At 44.4% G+C, this 22372-nt stretch overlaps 1 protein-coding gene across 1 annotated transcript in view; it reads left to right on the forward strand.

Moving 5' to 3' along the window:
• LOC146854276 (protein mono-ADP-ribosyltransferase PARP12-like) overlaps nucleotides 1–22372 on the forward strand; it is a 220507-nt gene that overhangs the window by 34590 nt on the left and 163545 nt on the right. Inside the window, exon 3 of the mRNA XM_085652062.1 lies at nucleotides 5216–5351. Coding sequence (XP_085508188.1) covers nucleotides 5216–5351 — 136 coding nt within the window. The remainder of the gene's footprint in view (nucleotides 1–5215; nucleotides 5352–22372) is intronic.

Consider the following 22372-nt stretch of genomic DNA (forward strand, 5'->3'; position numbering starts at 1 on the left):
TTTACTGAATGTGTGTGACGTTCTTCTGTGAATTCAGGTGCGAATCAGGTTTAAGTCCTGAAAACCTCACACCTTAAAGAGGGCCATTGTCGATAATCCTTTGGTCCCTGCATGTGCATGCATTTATTGCCTCTGGTTTTATGCCTCGCCTTTTGTTTTGTTTGTGCCTCCTCCTCTAGTTTTGTTACAGCTCTTCCTCTGGTTTTGCTAAGCACCCTCTGGTTTAGTTATGCCTCTCCCTCTGGATTTGTTAGGTCTCCCCCCTGTTTTTCTTATGCTCCCCCCTCTGGTTTTGTTATTTCTTTCTCCCTCTGGTCTTGTTATCCCACCCCCCTATGGTTTTGTTATGCCTCTGCCTCTGGTTTTGTTATGCCTCCCCCTGTTTTTGTTATGCTCCCCCTCTGGGTTTGTTATGCCTCTCCCTTTGGTTTTGTTATGCCTCTCCCTCTGGTTTTGGTTTGCCTCTCCCTCTATTTTTGTTAGGCTCCTCCCGCTGGTTTTGTTATTCCTCTCTCCTTCTGGTCTTGTTATGCCCCCCCTCTGGTTTTGTTACGCCTTTATCTCTGTTTTTTGTGCCTCTCCCTCTAGTTTATTTATGCCTCTCCCTCTGGTTTTGTTATGCTTCCTCCTTTGGGCGTGTAATACCTCCCCCTCTAATCACCTCTAGTCACATTGGGGACATTTAGGTGCTTTGTCCTGATGCTTCACATTCCACTATGGACCAAACGTTCTGCCAGTCCAAAAATCTGACTCTGCATTCTCCGTCAAACTTAACATTTCTTTACCTTTATTGTTTCCAGTGAATGCAGGCATAGTCAAAGCTTTGCATCTGTTCTGGAGTCAGAATCTCACCTCTTGGCCATGGTGTTTTAGGATGTCCTAAGGCCTTTTGCTGAAAATTGGTGAGGCCATCACACCCTTTATCAAGGGTTGTGTTACTCAAGTGTGAGGTGAACTGCATTTCTAAAATAGATTGTTAAGGCAATGCCCTGCCCTGCTTCTGTCTGTCAGCGCCATACACAATGTTTAATAGAACTGATATTCTATAAGGGAGAAGCACAAATGGCTAATGACATTTGGCAAAAGCAATGTTATACTCTATAATCACTATCCAAAACATTCAAAAAAGGGGTAGGTGTTGGTGCCAGTAACTAAGCCTTGAAGTTTACCTCAGTTTAATTCACCAGCTTCTAGTTCCCAAGTTGTCAGGTCAGAGGGAGCTCGATGGGTGACTTCCCTCCCTGTGCAGCATTGTATCAAGTCAGAGTGAGCTAGTAAGGGGACGTCCCTCCCTGTGCAGCATTGCATCAAGTGAGAGGGCGCTGGTTAGGTGAAGTTCCTCCCTGTGCAGCATTGTGTTAAGTCAGAAGGAGCTGGTTAGGTGAGGTTCCTCTCTGTGCAGCAGTGTGTAAAGTCAGAGGTAGCTGGTTGGGTGACATCTCTCCATGTGCAGCATTGTATCAAGTCAGAGGAAGCTGGTTAGATGAAATCCCTCCCTGTGCACCATTGTATCAAGTCAGAGGGAGCAGGTTGGGTGAAGTCCGTCGTTGTGAAGCATTGTATCAAGTCAGAGAGACCTAGTAAGTTGAAGTCCCTCCCTTTGCAGCATTGTGTTAAGTCAGATGGAGCTGGTTGGGTGAATTCCCTCCCTGTGCAGCATTGTGTTAAGTCAGAGGGAGCTGGTTGGGTGAAGTCCCTCCCTGTGCAGCATTGTGTTAAGTCAGAGGGAGCTGGTTGGGTGAAGTCCCTTTCTGTGCACCATTGCGTTAAGTCAAAGGGAGCTGGTTTGGTGAAGTCCCTCCCTGTGCATCAGGGTGTTAAGTCAGAGGGAGCTGGTTAGGCAAGGTCCCTCCCTGTGCAACATTTTGTTCTGCCTCAAGCTTTAGAAAGCAGTCTGGTTTAGCATCCCTCCAGACATCAGCGAAGCATGAGTCACCAATGATTCATTTCTGCGGTGGAGCATATGTACATCATAACACTCTCTGTTGAATGACTAATGATTAAGATGTGCTTCAGCTGTGACCAACAGGAAGTACTATTGAGTTGGTTAACAATAAACATCTGTTATTCAGCACCAAGATGCCCCATTGGGGGTGAACGTGCGCTTCACAAATACACATGTTATGTTATGTTAAGTACAAAATAGAATATTTTTCTATTTTACCTGAAAATAACTAATAGCAAACACGAATCCGGGGAAGTCTCAACGTAACATGGAAAGACATCTCTTAACATCATTGTCAAAGGCAATGCAAGAGCTCTTTGCTTGGGCAATGTGTTTTAGCAATGTTGCACACCAGTGTAGCTGCTGTTCAGCATGGCCAAAAGTTAGTGCCGTGGTGTGGAGTGAGGTAGGTTGGAGAGGGGTAGATTGGGGTAGAGTAGAATGGGGTCGATTGGAGTAGCGTGGAGTGGGGTAGATTGAAGTAGCGTTAAAGGGTAAATTGGCTTAAAGTAGCATGGCGTGGGGTAGATTAGGGTAACGTAGATTGGGGTAGATTGGTGTAGAGTTGAGTAGGGTAGGGTAGATTGAAGTAGTATGGAGTGGGGTAGGTTGTTTAGAGTGGAGTGTGGTAGATGGTAGTGGGGTATATTGGGGTAGAGTGAGGTAGACTGGAGTGAGGTGGATTGGGGTAGATTTGTGTGGTCTAGATTGGGGTAGATAGAGTGGAGAAGAGTGGATCAGGTTGAGTGGAGTAGATTGAAGGAGGGATGAGTGGAGTGGGGCAGATTAGGGTGGGGTGGGGTATACTGGAGTGGGATGGAGTAGATTGGAGTGGTATGGAGTAGATTAGAGTGGAGTAGGTTACATTTGGGTGGATTGGGGTAGATAGGAGTAGATTTGGGTGGATTACGGTAGATAGGAGTGGGTAGATCGGGTATAGTGAAGTGAGGTATACTGGGGGAGCTTGAGGTGGATTGGAGTAGATCGGAGTGGAGTGGGGCAGAGTGGAGTGGGGTTCAAGCAATTATTTCAAGCAACATATCGTGGGAGTGGGGGAGAGGAAAGCTGCTAGGATGGAATGGCAAGCATCCACAATCTCTCCCATGTAATGTCCCCGTGCAATGCAATAGGTCTAGCATTTGTTGAAGCTAGAGCTCTTTGTGTTGGAAATTGCTATGTTTTTTACTTTAGTTTTTTTGTATGCATGGAGTGATTGCATAGCGCTATTGCCATTTGTATGACCTCACGGCGTTGGAGAACCAGAAAATGGGAAATTGGTTATGAGGGAGGGGAGACAAGAGTAATATGCTGACTGGAAAAAAAAAGTAACAACATCCTGGAAATAGCAAACACTCATATGGAATAACGTGGAACTCCGCTAAGTGGAAAAAAACCTCCGCCGCACTACGCATAGCTCCACAAGCAGCGGAGTGCGATCGAAAAATGCAGTTCACGGTGATTTGCGGTGCCGGATGCTTGTCCGCACTGTTCAATCATCGTGAACGGCACCATACACCGCACAAGCGGGCGCTGCTTTCCTTCCTGACGCTTGAGTAGATTTTTACTCAACCTGCATATTTCTCAACGCGAATGGACAGTTTCTCAACACGAGCGGTCGGGAGCATACGTGACCACTCACAATGAGAAATCCCGCTCGGAGGTTGATTTTCCACGCTTATGCTTGCCAACTTGATGTTGACAATCGCGAGCGAGATGACATTTGCAGCCAAAGGTTTTGGATCCATTTCACTTTATTGAAGTCATGGTTTTCGGCAAGTGAGGAGGAGCGAGACAGAAATGAAGAGGAAGAGCGAGAGGACACTGACTGTTGTTCAAAGAAAGAAGAGAAAATGAAACAGAGGGATGTCATGTTAACCCAATGAAGTTCACATCCCTCGGTTTCAACACACTTTGTTATTTTCAAGCGCATATTTCAATAGCACACAGCAGGCCATGAAGATTTGCCTCTGCCAAAGCCTGCTAGATATTTCAAGAGCAAAGTCAATTGTAAACTCCCACAACGTTCACCATGTGAAGCAAGTAAATATATGAACGCAGACTAAAGAAAGCAGGGCCAATTCTGATTTAATCATTAACAGAAACAAGCAGGCATTTGATCAGATTCTTCACTGTCTTTCCTGCAAGGCGTAGGCAGTCGTAGTCAAGGGCACAAAGGCTGCCAGCGGACCCTCACTCCATGAAGCCAGGGGCACTGAACCAGCTCTGCTTGCAAGTCTTGGAATGTTTTCCTCGCTCAGTACATTTGTGCAGCCATCATCATTCTTTAGCTCACTTTGCCACCCCAGTTCAGACACAGCTATATGCAAATCAGTGTTGACCCTGTGACTCATGGGAACAGTCCAGCCCGAACTGCCAAGCAATGTCTTCTCTGGACCGGAAACAAGCATCCTGGGACCGGATTCGGGCTAACAGCCCTCTTCAGCCAGGCTAGCTTGAATCCAGTGGCAAAGTGAGCAAGGACCCACGTCTGGACATACCTTGCCAACTTATGGCAAACAAAGCAAACACAAGGAGATGATGGAGGGAGCGCTGAAACTTTTCAAGCACTCAACCCCAGTCACAGATCTGGGTTGAATCCATTATCATTCTTTATCTCACTTTGCCACCCCAGTTCAGACACAGCTATATGCAAATCAGTCTTGACCCTGTGCCTCATGGGAACAGTCCAGCCCGAAACTGCCAGGCCACTGGATTCATGCTAGCCTGGCTGAAGAGGGCAGTTAGCCCGAAACCGGTCCCAGGATGATTGTTTCCGGTCCAGGGAAGACATCGCATTGATGTTGAATGTATTTCACAGTCACATGTGGATAATATCCTGAAGCGTACACCTGATTCATTCTTCTAAAATGGAAGGAATGTGCAATATTGGGAACCTTTCATGAGTTATTAAAGGAATATAGGTACATTTCCAGCCTGATTTTGACCCTGCTGCTAATGTAAAATGAGATACAAATGATTTATGCACATTTTTAACATTGATGCCTATCCAAAAGTCAATGCAAGTTTTTCCACTCCAGTATTTGCACGAACTACGATGGTTTTAGGTCTAATAATGTGCTCAATAATACATATAATACTTTTTGCGCATATTTTTCTACATTGTTGTACACCAGTGTCTAAATCGTGTGTACACAACACCTAAACCCCAGCGCCAGATACTTTTGCTCCACGGTTTACACCTCTGTGCTCTCTCTCTCCCACCTTTAGAGTTTAGAGTGACGATGCTCTGTTTCACGTCTTCTCTTTCAGGAGGTTTTGTAAGTTTTCACATGACATCCATTCTGTGGGCAACAGAGCTGTGCTGAAGGCCAATGATATCAGCAACCTCAATGAAAAGGAGCTGCGCGTTCTGCTGCAACTCAATGATCCCTCCTGTCTGCCAGAGGTGAGCTGTTCAAGATACAGGGAATGTGCACGGTTTAACTCATGGATGCTTTAAACTAACCTGTTGTGGCTTCTTGCCCTAGGAGGTAACCGTTGTGGCCTGCGAAGGCCTGCATTATTACATGCACTGCTTTTAGTCTAGTACAGAGCAACAAGATCACAGCAAGCATTGATTAAGTCAACAAGTGTGACTTTTCTAGAGTTAAACTTATTTCCAACTTCCCATACAGCACACAGAACATGTCCGACATGGGCAGCAGTAGTGCACACCTCTTTATAAACAGAGAATAGCTTCAGGACAGCAGCAGCAGCTCTCATGCTGGCCTCACTCAGAGTATATAATAGTCAGCAGCAGTGCAGGCTTCCCTTTTCCTTAGAACAAGAGTAGTCTTAACAGCAACCTTGGAAACGTTTCTCACACAAAGAAAAGGTACTACTAGCCAGCAGCCGCCAGAGAACAGGTACTGTGCGACATGAGCTATATATGTTTCCTTTACTCCCAGAACAGGTGCAGTATGAGTAGCAGCAGTGGACACTCCACTTACACACAGAAAAGACAGGCAAAGGGCAGCAGAAGTGCAAGCTTTGCTCTAAACAATGCAAGAATAGGAGGGACAGTGGACATACCCTTCCCCTACTGACAACTGTCCCTTCAGACCATTCACTCCTGAAGCATGCCCCCCACTGACACGCCCTTCACACCAAAGCCCCTTCTCACTTATGTCCCAGCTTACTCCAGACATAGCCTTCATTTCTGCAGCCTTTCACAGGCTCTCTACCTCGGAAAGTGTAAACGCTCGTAAATAAGGTAGCAAAAAATGACGCCTCTTCCAATAATATCGATTGAAGGTAAGAAGTAGTAAATGCAACAAAAATATATATGATCTTGACAAATGTTGCTGCCCCGTGGGGAGGGCATCATCATCATCATCATCATCGTACACAACTCTGATCCCTTATAAAGTGCTTCCACTTGGGAGAATATTTGGGAGGATAGGCATGTCTGCAGCCTACTGCAGGAAGGAGTGAGGGCAGGAAGGTGTGGGTTCTGCTCAGGAATGAGCATGCAAGGGGCAGGTATTGGTGGGGTTCTGCTGCTGGAGGGAATGTAGAGGGAAGGACAGGTAGGAGCGGGGAACTATCAGTGCTTAATTTAAGTCAGTGGTTGATGGTGGGGTCCAGCACAACACTAAGTCTCCCATATCTCAAAAATAGTCTTTGGTCTTGGGCTGAATTGGGCACCCAGAAGGTCGGGGCACCCTGAAGGTCGGGCCGCAGTAGCCCGCACTACGCCCCTTACATTGCCAAAAGGGGACACAGTAGAAAACTTGCTCCCCACTTGGCTTGCCTGCTGTTATGATTGGCTGTATTAAATATGGGTGGGCTGAACAGGTCAAACCTATTACTTAGCCGCTTAGATTTGGCACCACAGAAACTGACCTACTATGTCATATGCAGCGATTTCCGGAACAGGAAGCAGGCAGCCAGGCTCCCTCCCCTAGGGTGACCACCTGTCAGTATTTTTCACGGACTGTCCTGAATGTGTGTGCCTTGTCCGTGAAGACATGAGTGGCCTGCTACAGATGTAATATTTACAATCACAGATATGGTTTAAAGCACCGCGAAACATCAACAGCAAAGAAATCAGAGTCCGTGATCATACAAGAATGATAAGAGTAAATTAAATTCTTGACGTTTCATTCTTCTATTTTCATTATTTCATTTTAATCTATAGCGGTGTTGCTTTTTCTTCATCAGCTGACGCGTTTCGTCCTGTTGACTTAGGACTTCTTCAGGGTAAAATGGTGGCACACCGACCACCTTTGATTTCAAATATTTGTATGTCCATATGACCGCAATTGATTTTTTGCGTAAATTCTTTTGTTTAAACAATGATTTCTATAACCAATATTTTCCCCAAAATTCCCAGATGCATAAAGACGTCCGATACGTGTTTATGATGGAACTTAACTATCATTAGGCAAGAACGGCTTGATAATCAAAATTTTCACAGCAATATCTGCCAAAAAAGCCAATAGGAAAGTTTGGCATCGATGAGACAAATAGTGTCCAATTCGACTTATACTCAATAGAGGCACCGTCTCCCGTCCGGTTCATCAGATGTAATATTTGCTCATTGTTTTTCCGTTCAGTGTACTTCAGAACAGGGTAAGTTGATGTTGCTTTCATTGTTCTGATAAAGAAGGTTGTTTGTTTTTCCAAGGCATGTTAATGATAGGCCATTGCTACAAAAAGGGAGGAACCAAGAGCTTTTGTACTGAGGTCCTGCACAGTGCTCCAAATGGGGAACAACCTTTACAACGCAACTTTTACAACGCACTACACTTACAACACATTTTTTACAGCGCAACATCCACTACAACGCATTCCATTACATCGCATGACACTACAACGCATTTTTAAAAACTACCTTTACAACGCATTCCATTACGTCGCATACTACCTTTACAACGCATACCATTACAACGCATAATATTACATTAAAACCCCTACACTATTTATTTATTTATGAGATTTTTTGTGCGCAACTAATACCCTAAGGTGTCTAGTCTAGCTTCCGTGAAGCCAAAGCCTCAGTAGGAGCACAGCTACACGCACGCCCAACCTTCGGCGAGCTAATTCCGGCTTTATTGGCGAACCCGTACAGCAATATCTGTATCCCAGGGGGTCTCGCAACAGTGGGTCCACTCCCCTTTGGGACCCAATGGACTCTCTTTGGTGATGTACTAATTTTACTGTCACCCACTATGTAGTAGAGATTATTTTGAGCACTCTCTCACTTGGTCCTGAAGAATTGCCACCGACCCGTTTGGGCACAGGGCAAGAAATATGTCGACCTTTCTATTTCCCTGGGGAGCATCATAATCCCCTTGGGGTTCACCTATTTTAATTAGGCTGGTATACCACCAGAATAAAATTGTTCCTTGATTGGCAATAGCATACCTATTTTAACCCACCACACCACTACTCATTACACTTGTTGCACCTACCCCCATGCACCCATACGGCTGTCTCTAAAAAGAGCTCCGAAAAAGAGCCCCTTTGCGGGAGCCCGTCGGGCATTGCAGCGCCGGCCCGACAAGGAGCACAGCCCTATGATGAAGCATGACACCTTGCTAGGTGTGTGAGGGCATTCTATAGAGACTAATCGCTCTCCCCTCCCCCCCCCCCTCTCTCCCAGAGGAACTGCACTCCTAGTTTTGTTAATGATAGGCCATTAGCAGCAAGATGATTATGTTTGCATCTGAAAGGCTATCTATACCCTCTCACCCACTAGGCTGTTTAACCCTTGATTGCTTACAAGACAACAAGCACTGGAAAAGCCAATTGGTCTCCCCTGTGAGAGTGTTTGGCTTTTGCAATGAATTTAGCCATTCAGTACAGCAGCACCACTGCTGTGCAGAATGATCAAAAACCTTTAAAAGTGCTATGACATGGCCAGTGCTAATGTGCTTCTTTGTTGTAATAAAAAAGAACGAATGGGGGCGTGGGTTGGGGACAAGACATCAGAGAGGGAGGGTGGTAGAGAAGGACGGTGGTGGGGAAGAAGGTAACACAGGAGGCAGTGGAGAAGCACACATATAACAGAGGGTGGGCAGAAGGGCTTGAAGAGGCAAACAGACAATGGAAGGCAGGAGGAGCTGGGGAAGCAAATGGACTACAGAAGGTGTTTGGAAGGGGGTAGGCAGCAAGCTGACGACATGGGGCGGAAGGGGATGGAGCAGCAAAATGATGATATAGGGTGGGTTCTAAGAGGTGGGGCAGAAAGCTGATAACAGTGGACAAGCAGGAGGGGATGGGGAAGTAGGCTGACATTGAAGAGTGGGCAGTAGGGGCGGGGGGGAGCAAGCAGACAATGGAGGGTGGGCAGGATGGGCTAGGGATGCAAGATGACAATGGGTGGTAAGAGAAAGGGATGGGGCAAAAAGCTGACAACGAAGAGTGGGTGGGAGGGACTGGGATGCACATGAACAATGGAAAGTGGGTGGGCAGGGAGTGGGGAGCACATGGACAATGGAGGATGGGCTGGAGTGACTGCGGAAGCACATGGAGAAAGGAGGGTAGGTGGGAGGGTATGAGGAAGTGCACAGACACCGATGAACGGGATGGGATGAGGAAACACATGGATAATGAAGGGATTGCGGGGGAGACTGGGGGACTAAACAGACAAGAGGTGGCGAGAAAGCAAGAGAAGGTGGGCTGGAAGGAAATAAGAACAGCAACTGAGGGACGGCAAGAAAGAGGAACATGGAGCGATCAGCCATCAGTTGCTTTTCAGTCAACAATATTTTGTATTGTAAGGCTTATAGTTTTGCTTTTAACATTGTCATTATGGATTCAAAACTCGAAATGGCAAAGTGACGTTGGCTGAAATTTCAGAACCGGCCAAAGGTGTTACACATGCCATGAAGCCACTTGTCAGCGATATTTCAAAATTTTCCAAAGGATGTTAATCCGTTAAAAATAGTTCATTTGATTTGTGAGAAACCCTGCTCGCATAATTGTGAGTTCCCGTATATCAATTTATATTTTCTCTTTTTTTAAACTGTTAGACCTGTATTAAAATTATGTTGGTGAGCTAAAAAAAAAAAAAAATCAACATCTTCCCGCCAGAAAATATAAAACAGGAGGATGAAGCTTTTTAGAGGTCTCTATTGTTTTTTCATAAGATGAATCAACAGCAATGGAGTCACCACTTCTTCATAGAACAGGTGCACCTAGGGCAGAAACAGCGCAGCATCCCCTCCTTCAGGGAACAGGTTCCAGGAAGGCAGCAGCAACGCAAACCTTTGCCATCACAGAACACTGACACATTGGACAGCAACAATGCAAACTTTGCTTTCTCACAGAACAAGTACAGCATGGCAGGAGTAAAGCATGCTGCTTTCTCTCACAGAAGGAGGCAAGTGCAGTCTTCCATTCCCCGCGGAACAGGTCCAGCTGGGCATTAGTGCAATCTTTCATCACATGTCTTTGTCTATGTCTATGTACCGTTTCTTATTGAGCGCATATATCACCCAAGGGTCTCATAGCGCTTTGCCAAGACTCAGGAACAGACAGAAGAAGATGTTTTGGAGATAGACAGATTAAAATAGTCAGGTTTTAAGGGACATATGAAACTTTTTATGGTCTGTCTGTTCGTAATGATCAAGGAGTAAGTGAAAGACTACCACAGACTGCATTGCACTAAAAACATTACTTATCAGACTGGCTGCCAGAATTATATTCTGAAACCAGAGAGCTCCATTTAAATGTCTTCCAGAAGTAGAGTGACCTCCTGTCCATTAATTACATGGGCAGTCTGTAAAGTAAGCTTAATGTCCACTGTTGCAAAGTAGTAGTGCACTGTACTTTGCATGCTGGTAATCTATGCCATTTGTATAGATTACCCAGTGCATGATGGTGCATTTTGTTGCAGGTAGTGGTCCATGGCTCTGAGGGTGATGGTACAGCTTGCCTCTTGTTAGAATTAAATGTGCTGTGAATGGTGGGGCAGTGTTCTATGAGTGTTAGTGCTCTGTGTTATATGTGGTGGTGAGTTAAGCCATTGGTGGTGGTACACTATGCGGTGAACTTTCCAGAGCAGATGATGGTGCATTGTTAACACATCCCTGCTTTGTAGATTGAAGATTAAATTGTGCAATGTTTTGAATGTTCGTGCTCTTTTTCTATAAATCATTCATATTTTTAGGTCTTGTCAAGACAGCGCTTGCGCTGCCTCAAAGAGACGTGTTTAATATGTGGGCTTTAGCCTGCCCATAGGCTTCCCATTTGCTCGGTCCATCATCTGTCTCATATTCTTTGTCACCATTTGTCCCTGGGATTCATGGTCATGCCTCTTCTTGTGCTTAGCCCTCTCCCCACAGCATGGGTCAAGTTCTTGCAAATATTCACCGCTCATGTTTTTACAACCATTTTAGGACCTACTTTTTTCTTTCTTTTTCAGCACTCTACACAGTGCTCATGCGTTTACCAGTTCCGTCTCCTCCCACCTGCTCTCATGTCCCATCCAAAGATCATTTCCTCACTCATCACTGCTTTTCCTTTTTTTGCTGCTTTCTGTTTCCCCCACCTCCTCCCGCCCGTCTCTGCTTGCTCCCTCGCACCTCACAGAACTTTTAATGTGCAGTTAATGTATAGCTGACGTTTTGATTGGAGCATGTGTAGACGGCTGCTATTACTTGGTACACTTGTATTTTGTTTATTTTCTGCGTGTGTGGGGACTAGATGTGTGTGCGTGTTTACACCATATGTGGACGTTCAGCAATGGTGTTTATATCTGGAAAATCAGACCTCAAGTGAATCAGGTATGCAGTACTATAGGGCATGTCAGAGCTTCTAAAGTACCTGTGTTTTCTGCTGTAATTGCATAGCCGTGTTTTTCCTGTGCGAAATGATTCAGCTGTTCTTGTCTCACCTTTTTGCTTCTCATTTCATTGTGTGGGACAACATTTCCTCCAGTGAAGTCTTTCCGTGCACCATTGTTGCTCAACTTGAATTCTTTTCAAAGGAGCCAGGCTGAGTCTTGATGGCATCAAGGTCTGCCTGCCCTACGGTGTCCATGGCAAAAGTAGTCCTTTTAACGTGGGTGCCAATGCAGATATTACTCCTCATGTTCACTACTGTAAACCAGCCTAACACTGAAGGTATTGGAGCGCTTTACATTAACACCAGTTCCTTTACAAAAGGACACATTCATTTTTGTAGGCACAGGGAGATCAAGTGATTTTCCCATAATCAAGGATGTTAAGCAGACCCCGAAACTCAAACCCGGTTTCTCAGCTATCGTCTCAGCAGTAATGGCCCATACGTCACATACTCTCTTAAGAGGACACCACATCATCTCCCAAGACTCGACCACAGTTTCACATTTTGTGATTACGGCCAAATCACTTAATCTCCCCGTGGCAGCCCCCAGTTGCTGTTGGTTGTCTGCTGAACTCTGTTGCACAGATCCCCTCTTCCACCGACTCTGTTTTTCACATTTTTTTGGTGCAGTTTCATGTAGCGCCAACACCACCTAAAGGTATTGGAGCTCTTTACACAAGCACCAGTTACATATTTTGTGCAGTTTTATAGAGTGCCAACACCACCCAAGGTTATTGGAGCGCTTTACATTAGCAACAGTTACTTAACACAAGAACACATAAATATTTGTAGGCACGGCGAGATTACGTGATTTGCCCAAAATCAAGTATGTTAAGCTGATGCCGAAACTCAAACCCTGTTTACCAGCTCCATAGTCGGCAGCTCTGGCCGTTACGAGAGGACACCATATCATCTCCCTTGCAACGGCCTGAGTTCCCCATTTTGTGATTACGAATAAATGACTTAGGGCCATATGTAGGTAGCCTAATACCGGTCGGTAACGGCCGATTTTCGGTAAATATCCCGTTACCGACCGGTATTTAGGCTTGTGCTATGTAGGGGGAACATTTCAGGATTCGGTAATTTACCGAATCGGTAAAATTACCGATTCGGTAATTTTACCGATTCGGTAAATACCGAATCCTGAAATGAGATGTAGGTGACACTCAAATGAGTGATGTGTAGGGAAAATAATTCGGTATTTAGCACCAAATATATGTTGGTGCTAAGTACCGAATTCATTGCAAAAAGCAATATTTTGCTGGACTAACAGTGCCATGTGGCAGACATACATGCCCTTAGGGCATGTATGTGCGCCACATGTGCACACATGCAGGAATCAGGGGTGCAACAGGGTGTCAATGTGACACCCTGCCACCCTTGAATGTGCTCCCCCCATCACCAAATCGGTATTTACCGATTCGGTAATGAGGCATACCTTCCCATTGATTCCTATGGGCTTCCAGGCCCATAGGAATCAATGGGAAGGTATGCCTCATTACCGAATCGGTAAATACCGATTCGGTAATTACCGAATTTCTCCGATTCGGTAATATTTACCGAATGATTACCTACATACGAGTTACCACTTCTTAAATACCGAATCGGTAAAGTTCGGTATTTAAGAAGTGGTAACTTGTATGCTACCTACATATGGCCCTTAATCTCCCCGTTTCTAAACACAACAAGCTTTCGAAAAGCCAGTAAGTGTTGTGTTCTATCTGAGGGCTTACACGCCGCCATCTGATACCATTGGTAAACTTCAAAGTCACTCATTTTCTTTGAGGCCATTTCTCATGGCATGTGGGTGTCTTGCCCTCTTCTTGTGTTTGGCCCTCTCATTGCGTATGGACCAAGTACATGTATACTTACACTACTACCGGTTTGCGCAGCTATTTTTTTTTTTTTAGCACTTCATTGGAGTACTTGTGTTTTCAGGCCGTCTCCCTTGTACACATACACACATACCGCTAAAATGCATGCACATGTACATAAACAAATGCATTTCTTAAAAAATGGTTAAAACACAAACAGCACTTGTTTATATTTTTGCATGATCCGATGGTACAGGAGTGCACGCTTCGTCCTCCATCTTGCCATAGCGCGAACACAAGCCGATGGTTTTGGAGCTCTTTAAGTGCTTACCAGTTACATTCTATGACACATTCATTTTTATCACTGATCCTTCCCCTACCCCTGCATTGTTGCTTCCTCCTGCCCTCTCCTGTCGTTGCTTGCCCAGCTCACACCCCCCTGCTTTCCTCCTTGACCCATCCCTCCACTATCTCCCTCATTGCTGCTGCTTTTATTTAGTATTTTTTGTACGATCCAATGGGATTGGAGCGCTTGTTCCATCCTCCGTCTTGCCATAGACTCTCTTCAAAGCGTACACACATACCACTAAAATGCTTTCACGTGTACATAAACAAATCCAATCCCTAAGTTGTTAAAACATGAATAGCACTTGTATTTTTATTTGCATGTTCCAATGGTATCTGAGTGCTCACGCCGTCCTCCTCCTTGCCATAGCACAAACACGAGCCATTGGTATTGGAGCGTTTTAAGTGCTTTACCAGTTACATTCTAAAATTACACATTCATTTTTGTTACTGATCCTGCTTCCATTAAGGTATTTATCCCCCTTTATTGTTGTTTTCACCTACCCTCTCCTGTCATTGCTTGCCCATCTCTCAATCCCCTCCTGCTCTGCTGCTTGACCCGTCCCCCCACTACCTCCCCTGTTGCAGCTGCTTTTATTTTTTATTTTTTTGCATGATCCAATGGTATTGGAGCACTTGTTCTGTCCTTCCTCTTACCATAGTGCTAACACCAGCCGATGTTTTTGGAGCGCTTTAAGTGCTCACTAGTTACATTACACAATGACACATTCATCGTCGTACACAGGAGGAATGAAATCGTAAGTGATTTGCAGCAGAATCACAAACTGTTCAGCCGACCCGAGATTTGAAACTGGCTCCCCAGTTCCCATGTCGGCAGCTATGCGTGTTACACCACATCCTCAGTTCACTTCAAAGCTATTCAACTGTTTCTCACTATCACTTCTACATTTGATTAGCAAGACGGCGTCAACACAGAACAAGCAGTGGCAAAGCCAAATAGATCGCGGCAATGCCTGAACTATTGGCCTTGTCAATGTAAAGGTCTTTTAGCAATTTCTTCTAGCAGCACATCTGAAGTTCAGCATGGCTAATTATCTGAAAAAAGTGCTAAGATGTGACCAGCACAGGCCACGTCGTAGCGCTTTTTTGTGTTAGTTGGGGCAGAAAAATAAACTCAACATGGGGGTGAAGAGACTCGGCGTCGGCTCAACATACCATGATTTTTGGCTATCAGTGACTTTTACCCACGCTGAACAATAGATTTGCTGCAAGACAACATGGCTAAAAGACATGACAAGGCCAATAGCTTGAGCACTGCCGAGACCTATTGGGTTTGCCAATGCTTGTTATGTTTTGCGATGTAATTGTTCTTCTGTCCTTCTTGGCAAACATTGTATTTACACTTACTCAAAGGGGCTTTGGTACGCGCACACTATATCCTTCAAATGTGTTATAACCAAGTACTCAAAATTTCTCTCTGTCTTTGGACTATTACTACCTATAACCACTTGCAAGCGTCGGACACGCGGGAAGTGTCCACGCAACAGTGCTCATTTGCGTCGGACGGCTCCTGCTGGTCCGAGCACATGGCACTGGAAATCCCTCTAGTGCGGGCACCAGAGGGATTTCCTTTGTACCAAAATAACATCGGGAGCTGGATAAGAGCTTTCCCAGCTCCCGAGGCTGTTCTGATTTTTTCAGTGAAAGAACTATAAATGCATACGGCGCGCTGATGTCATTTCACTGAAACCAAACTGAAATGAGGCGATAGTATAATTTTTATCAGGAGATCAAGGTGAGCGCTGGGTCATAGGACCTTTGTGCCGGTACCGTGATCCCAGATAGAAATGTGAAGAAAATATGATTTTTTAAAGCTAAATTTGAGGTTTACAGGGGATTCTGGGTAGGGAAAAGTTGTGGAATCCACACAAGCTTTCACACCCATTTCTATTACTAACTGGAAAGAGATTGATAGCACAAAAAAATAGGAAAAATAGGCTAGGTCCCAGTAAAATGCCAAAACTGTGTAAAAAATGTTGGTTTTCTAACAGAAGTCTGCCTGTTCCTGAAAGCTGGGAAGATGGTTGTTGATACCTTTTGCGGGGAAAAAAACGGATGCTTTCTTCTGCAGCACTTTTTTCCCAATTTTCCGAAAACGCCCCAAAATCAGCTGTATTTTGGCAAATATCTCGGCTCCCTCCAGGGAAATCTACAAACCCTTGAGTGCCTTTGAATCCTCAAGATGCTGGAAGAAAAGGATGCAAATTAGTTTTGGATACCTTATGTGGACAAAAAGTTACAGACCTAGCAGGGAAGGGGATAAACTGGAAACCCACGTTTGTCAACACAGCACTACTTCAGGTACTGTTATTCAGCATAAAAGGGGAGAATCATGAGGTAAAAGGTCCTTATGTTGGATGTAAAATTTTGCAAATACTTTCTGGTTTTTAATCTGCACATATGATGCTCAATACTGCTTTGTTTTATTCAAACCAAAGAGTATAAACTGTGTCAGCTTTGTATTTACTTAGTGTTATATTATTGCTTGACTTGCACAAATGTGTCCATAAAATTGACCCTTTGTCCTGAAAATCTGTCCTGAATTTTGACCCTTTGTTGTGAATTTTTACAGTCGGTGCCCAGAATTTGCCTTAATGGCAAGTGGTCACCCTACACCGTACTGGTCCAGTGCCACAGACGAGTGAGCCTCTGACAGTCCATACAGAAGAGTGGCATGTGTGTGAGCCAGTTCCTTGCATGCAAGTGTCCTATGGATCCCCTAATTTCAAATTCTGCTGTCACTCCCATCGCCCACAGCATCTGTTGGTCCAGCTCCTCTGAGAGAGCCACAGTCTGCAGTGGACATAGTACTTCCTGAGGTGGTGGCCCACTTCTGTCCCTGCTGCTATGCAAATAGCCAGTTCACTCACCAGCCCACTCTGTGTTTTTATTACTTATCTCCTGCCTCCTTTCTTTCTCAGGCCTGCCTTACACATTCATTCCCTTGTCTCCAGCAGATTCTGCTCCCTCTTTCTTCCTTTCTGGGTTGATGTAGCCTTTTGTTTATTTGCGTGCTTAGAAACGTCCCCTCCCGCTACGCGGAAATGAGTACATTACAAATATATGCCCTTTAAATGTTAACTTGTTGCAGGTAAGCACGTGAGAGTTTTTTTGTTGGTGCGTTTTCGTCTGTACAAACAGGCAACTGCATACAGAAAAACAGGTTTAACAGGAAAGTGTGTTGAAGGGAAAAAAAGACACTGGCTTTTAGCTAAAAGTACACTGTTGCCAGGGAAACTGAACAGTTGCATACATTGCGTCTGAAATATAAAATGAAACAGCAAAAAGCTTAAAGGGAGGGTCTGTAAGGTACAATGTTTGACCTTTTCTTGTCCTCTATGTGTGTGTATCAGTTGCTAATTTGAGCAATTGGACCAGAAGTGTGTGAAATAATGGTAAATATTAGTCTACGCTGTTCAAGTTGTCCAATGTTGGCTCAGCTACAATTCATCAAAGAGATGCAGAAACATGGAGTTATCCTAATTCATTGCACATAGAGGCCTTCTGCAGCGGGGACTAATTTGGAACTGGTAAAATAAAGTGGGTGCTACTACTGATGCGTAAATGATATGCTAAAACCGACACTGCCACTTTGTATTGAAAATGCTTTAATATCTCCTGCTTTTGCCCCAGATGTCATCTTTTGGCTGCTTTATTGGCAGTCCAGAGGCCAGTTGACTGAGGGTGCTATTTGCATGTAACTCCTGTTTTTATCATTAGTACTGTCAGAGTGAATTCACTGCTGTTTAGTAGTCCTCATACAATGTCCCCTTTGGCCTCGTTTGATATAACCAGAACCCCTTGATGGCAATATTGGACCATATTACACAGTTAACCACAATGTTTACTGTGCTCACGATGGTGCTCCTCACAATGGTACTCCTGGCTGACAGGTTTACAGGGGATTCTGGGTAACACAATGTTGGGGGATCCACGCAAGCCACACCTCCCTGGACTTCCCCGGTGTCTAGATTTCAGAAATGTCTGGGTTTGGTTGGTTTCCCTAGATGGCGGCCGAACCTGGAACCTAAAATGCTGGTGCACCCCCTTGCAAAACCAGGTTGTTTTGTCATAGGGGGGCACCTGCGTTTTTTCTGACAATCATGCTGGGATATCATGTTAATTATTATATGAGAAGCAGTGCTTGAGGGAGGATTAAGGGCCCATGGAAATGAGTGCGGATTCTGAGGGGGACTTAAAACACAATATTTTGTAAAATACCCATGTTTTAAGATCCTCAAAACAGGAGAGATGTGTGTGTTTTTGTCGGAGTGAGTATTTAAAAATCCCAGGTGAAATCCAACACACACCTCACAATACTCGACTGATAGCTCCTGTACCCAAATGTTTCTTAAATAATACATGCATCAGGGGGTTTAACACCCCAAACACTCTAATGAAACTACGCCTGTGCTGGCTGACTACAAAACAGGGGAGATAATTCTGTTGTCATATTCCAGCAAAAGAAGGAAGAGGCACTTTGAATGGCAAATCCAGGTTTATTAGTGCAGAGTTGAAAGAATGCTTCAACTTCGAAGCCTTTCTCAATCAAGACATTCCCCACAGAAACAAATAAACATACCTTCATGAAAATAAAAGACATACTTAGTGGTCCACGTATTGATCCAATTCAGAAAGGTATATAAACTCATTAGTGTTCTAATTCACACTTTATAAAGAAATGGTTTCATCATAAATAATCCTAATTTATGGTAAAAAGGGCCATCATTATTTGTTCCATATAGCGTATGTTTTGCAACAGAAAGCAGACTACTATATTGAACTTCAGCAAAGGACAATGTCAATCACATGATTACCCTAAGAAAAGTTATAGAGACAAATAGTCTCATCAAACACTTAGGGCCCAATTCCCAAAGGCAACCTTACACTTTTGTGTTAGTTTACTACTTTTCAGTAAACTTAAACCAAAAGTTTACCTTTACTAGTAGTATCTTAACTTTGTGAATACCGAAAGGTAGTAAAGTTAGACCTTTGGTCTTAGTTTACCTTTGTGAATACTGAAAAGTAGTAAACTTAGACAAAAGTGTAAGTTTACCTTTGTGAGTCAGGCCCCTACAGCGTATATCCTCAATCTGGGGAGAATAGTTACACCAACTATAACATATAATGAATCATCCTCGAGAATTAGCCCTAGCTAAGTAGCACAGGAGGCAAGTCGTAGTGAACAACCTGTATAAAAGATTACATGTAACAAATACCACGCCAGTGCATAAATATGGAAGAAAAGTCAATCTGGTATGTTGCTGTTGGTATACACCATTGAGGTACACATTGATAGTGGTGTAGGCCCGTTTGAAAACAGGGGAACTTTGACAGAAGTAGATATCCTGCCTTAGTGGCCATACATGTAGCAAGTCCCGATAAAGCCAAATGGTAAGGTTGGTGAACAGATATAAAACGAACATTTGAAAACAAAAAAAAGACACTGAAATTCACCTTTTATAGTATTCTATAACTTGTGCATGGCCATGCACTGCCCATGATCTCACACATTACATCACTCTTGACATGCTAAATGACCATCATTAATGACATCACGGTGCATGGTGGGGGCACAAGTATTATTGATATGTATGTATGTGTGTATATATATATATATATATTCACTGAAAAAACCATAGGTTTCACACACGTTATAGTTAGGAATTAACATTTAAAAAACCTTGCAAATTCACTGAAAAAACCATAGGTTTCACACATGTTATAGTTAGCGGAAATTTTACTGATAAAAAACCAATGAAATTCCCCCGTTATAGTTAGTGCAGGCAACTATAACTCACGCGACCGCAATCCTCTGCTGATGCTAATACTGTATTTAGACACTTATTTGCCCATGTCTTCTTCCATACATTTTTAGCTATACATATATTACAAATATTTTTTTTCATAAAGACACATATGTCATCAGCAGAAGATTGCGGTCGCGTGAGTTATAGTTGCCTGCACTAACTATAACGGGGGAATTTCATTGGTTTTTTATCAGTAAAATTTCCGCTAACTATAACATGTGTGAAACCTATGGTTTTTTCAGTGAATTGGCAAGGTTTTTTAAATGCTAATTCCTAACTATAACGTGTGTGAAACCTATGGTTTTTTCAGTGAATTTGTACGTTTTTTTAAATGCTAAGTTACTTTACGCCATTCGTGGCGTGCGCGCCCACTTAACGCAGTTCGTTCCGTGCGCGCACGGTGCACTTCGCACACCGTGCGCGCACAGTGCGCTTCGCGCACCGTGCGCGCACAGTGAGCACGCGGTGCGCTTCGCGCACCGCGCGCCCACTTTACGCAGTTAGTGCCGTGCACGCACGGTGGGCACGCGGTGCGCGTGCCCACGTTACGCTAGATGGGCCATGTACGCACGATGCGCTTCGCGCACCGTGCGCACATGGAGGACATATGATGCACTTCGTTTTGAAAGGTAATATTTTAATTTTTCGTATATGTTATAAGCCATGCACAAATGGTGCCCTTCGGGCACCATTTGCACACGGGGTGGAGAGAGTGTGGATAATTTTTTTTTTATTATTTTTTTTTTAAATATTTTAGTTTGTCATCTTTAATAAGCCATGCACAATTGGTGCTCTTCGGGCACCAATTACACACGGGGTGGGGAGAGTGTGGATAATTTTTTTTTTTTTATAATTTTTTACCGTACGCGTACGGTAAGCGTAATCGGCGAAATTAGCGAAAAAATAAAAATTCCGTTTTTGGCCTTGGGGGATCTTTGGGGACTCCCTCAACATTGCTATGTGTGTGGGAGCTGTCTAAACAGCCCCTTTACATGCTTTTGTGCTTTATATTTTAAACATCACTCTCAGTGCGAGAGAGAAAATGGCGGCCGCCGCTTCCTGGTTTCGGCCGATTCGAATGTTTACTAAGATCTAAGAGCCAATCAGAATCGCGCTCGCGCACGCCACCGTACGCGTACGGTAAGCGTACCGTAAGCGCACCGTAAGCTGGCTCAGATATATATATTGATTTAAAGGCTATTTTCTCAGAATCTACTGAACAGATTTACACCAAACCTACAAAAGGCACTTCCTTGACCTGAGGACTACCTCTCTGCCAAATTTCTAGTAATTCTGTTCAGCCGTTCGGGCTGTAGCCCTGTCTAAAGGTCCTATGGAAAAATGCATGGGAAAAACGCGTTTTGGGACCCCCCTTTTATCTCAGCCCCCGCTTGACGAATCCCCCCGAGACTTTCAGGGTAGGAGCGGAGCGTAGCGCCCCACCTATTTTGAAAAATTCGCGAGGATTCGTCGACCGGCGCCAAAGTTATTCAAAATAGAATGTTGCGGATTTCCTATGGAAACGTGGTCCTAACTATAACTACCTACTGGTGACCGCCAGTAGGTAATATATATATATATATATATAGATAGATAAATAATGTGTGTGTGTATATATGAGGAAATGGGGTACCTTATATGGTGTGTACCATGTAATTTACTCACCAACCCTTTCAGGTCCAGTGGGTTTCGACTGTAAAACCATCAGCTCAACCCTGGGTATCGGTGACACTGAGAAGCAAAGCTTTATGGAGAAACAAGTGTGAAGCATTTAAACAGCACCAAAACAGTAGAAGAATGACACTTGGAAAAAATTTCAAGGAAAACTTAAATAAACGTCAATGTGATCGGTTAGAAGTACTAAGAGCGACCAATTCTGTTAGGGAGTTTGTCAGGAAGGACCAGCCAGGTCCTCAATAACAGTTACCTTCACAGGAGAAGCATTGTTCCAGCAGTTCCAGGCACTTTAGTGGCTATGCAGTGGTTTCCTATGGAGTGGTCTTGATGCAAGGGATGAAGAATGCTGAAGCTGCTCCAAAGATTCTGTAGATGCAATGTGGTTGACGTGGGTCTTTCTGTATGGATTCACCGGTTCACAAGGGGGTCCTGGTTGCAGGGTCGATGTCCTATGAAATCCTCTACGGTCTAACTGAACTCCACTCGCCACTGGACTACCAGTCGCCTGTTGTTGTGGCCACAGTTCAGTCCTTCTTGGGTCGATAAGTTCCCTTCTGAGTGTCCAAGCAACTCTCTGACAGCACTCCCAGGCTCAGTGAACTTGGGTACAGCCCTATGCATCAGGTCTTGTACCTCCGTGCTGCACAGCAGTGATAGTATCAGCTTTAAGACTTTGCGCTACCAACTTGCCCCAGCAGGCTTCTTCAGCTGTTGTGTCCCTGTCCTGCAAACATGAGGCCAGTCAACTGGCGCTTGGATTTCTTTTGGCTTGACTGGGCTCGAGAGTCTGCTTCTCCCTGAGCAGGACATGGCAGGCACAGTCTCTCTCTTCACTAGCCATCAGGTGCAGTCTTCGATGGTGCAGCTTCTCTACTGGTCTCTTGGTGCAGCACGGTAGTCCTTCTTTGATCCTTCTTCCAAGTCAGGTGAGATCTGAGTTCTGGGTGCCCAGGGTGCCCTATTTA

Source organism: Triturus cristatus, chromosome 4_1, assembly GCF_964204655.1.
Source record: "Triturus cristatus chromosome 4_1, aTriCri1.1, whole genome shotgun sequence".
NCBI classification, from domain to species: Eukaryota; Metazoa; Chordata; class Amphibia; order Caudata; family Salamandridae; genus Triturus; species Triturus cristatus.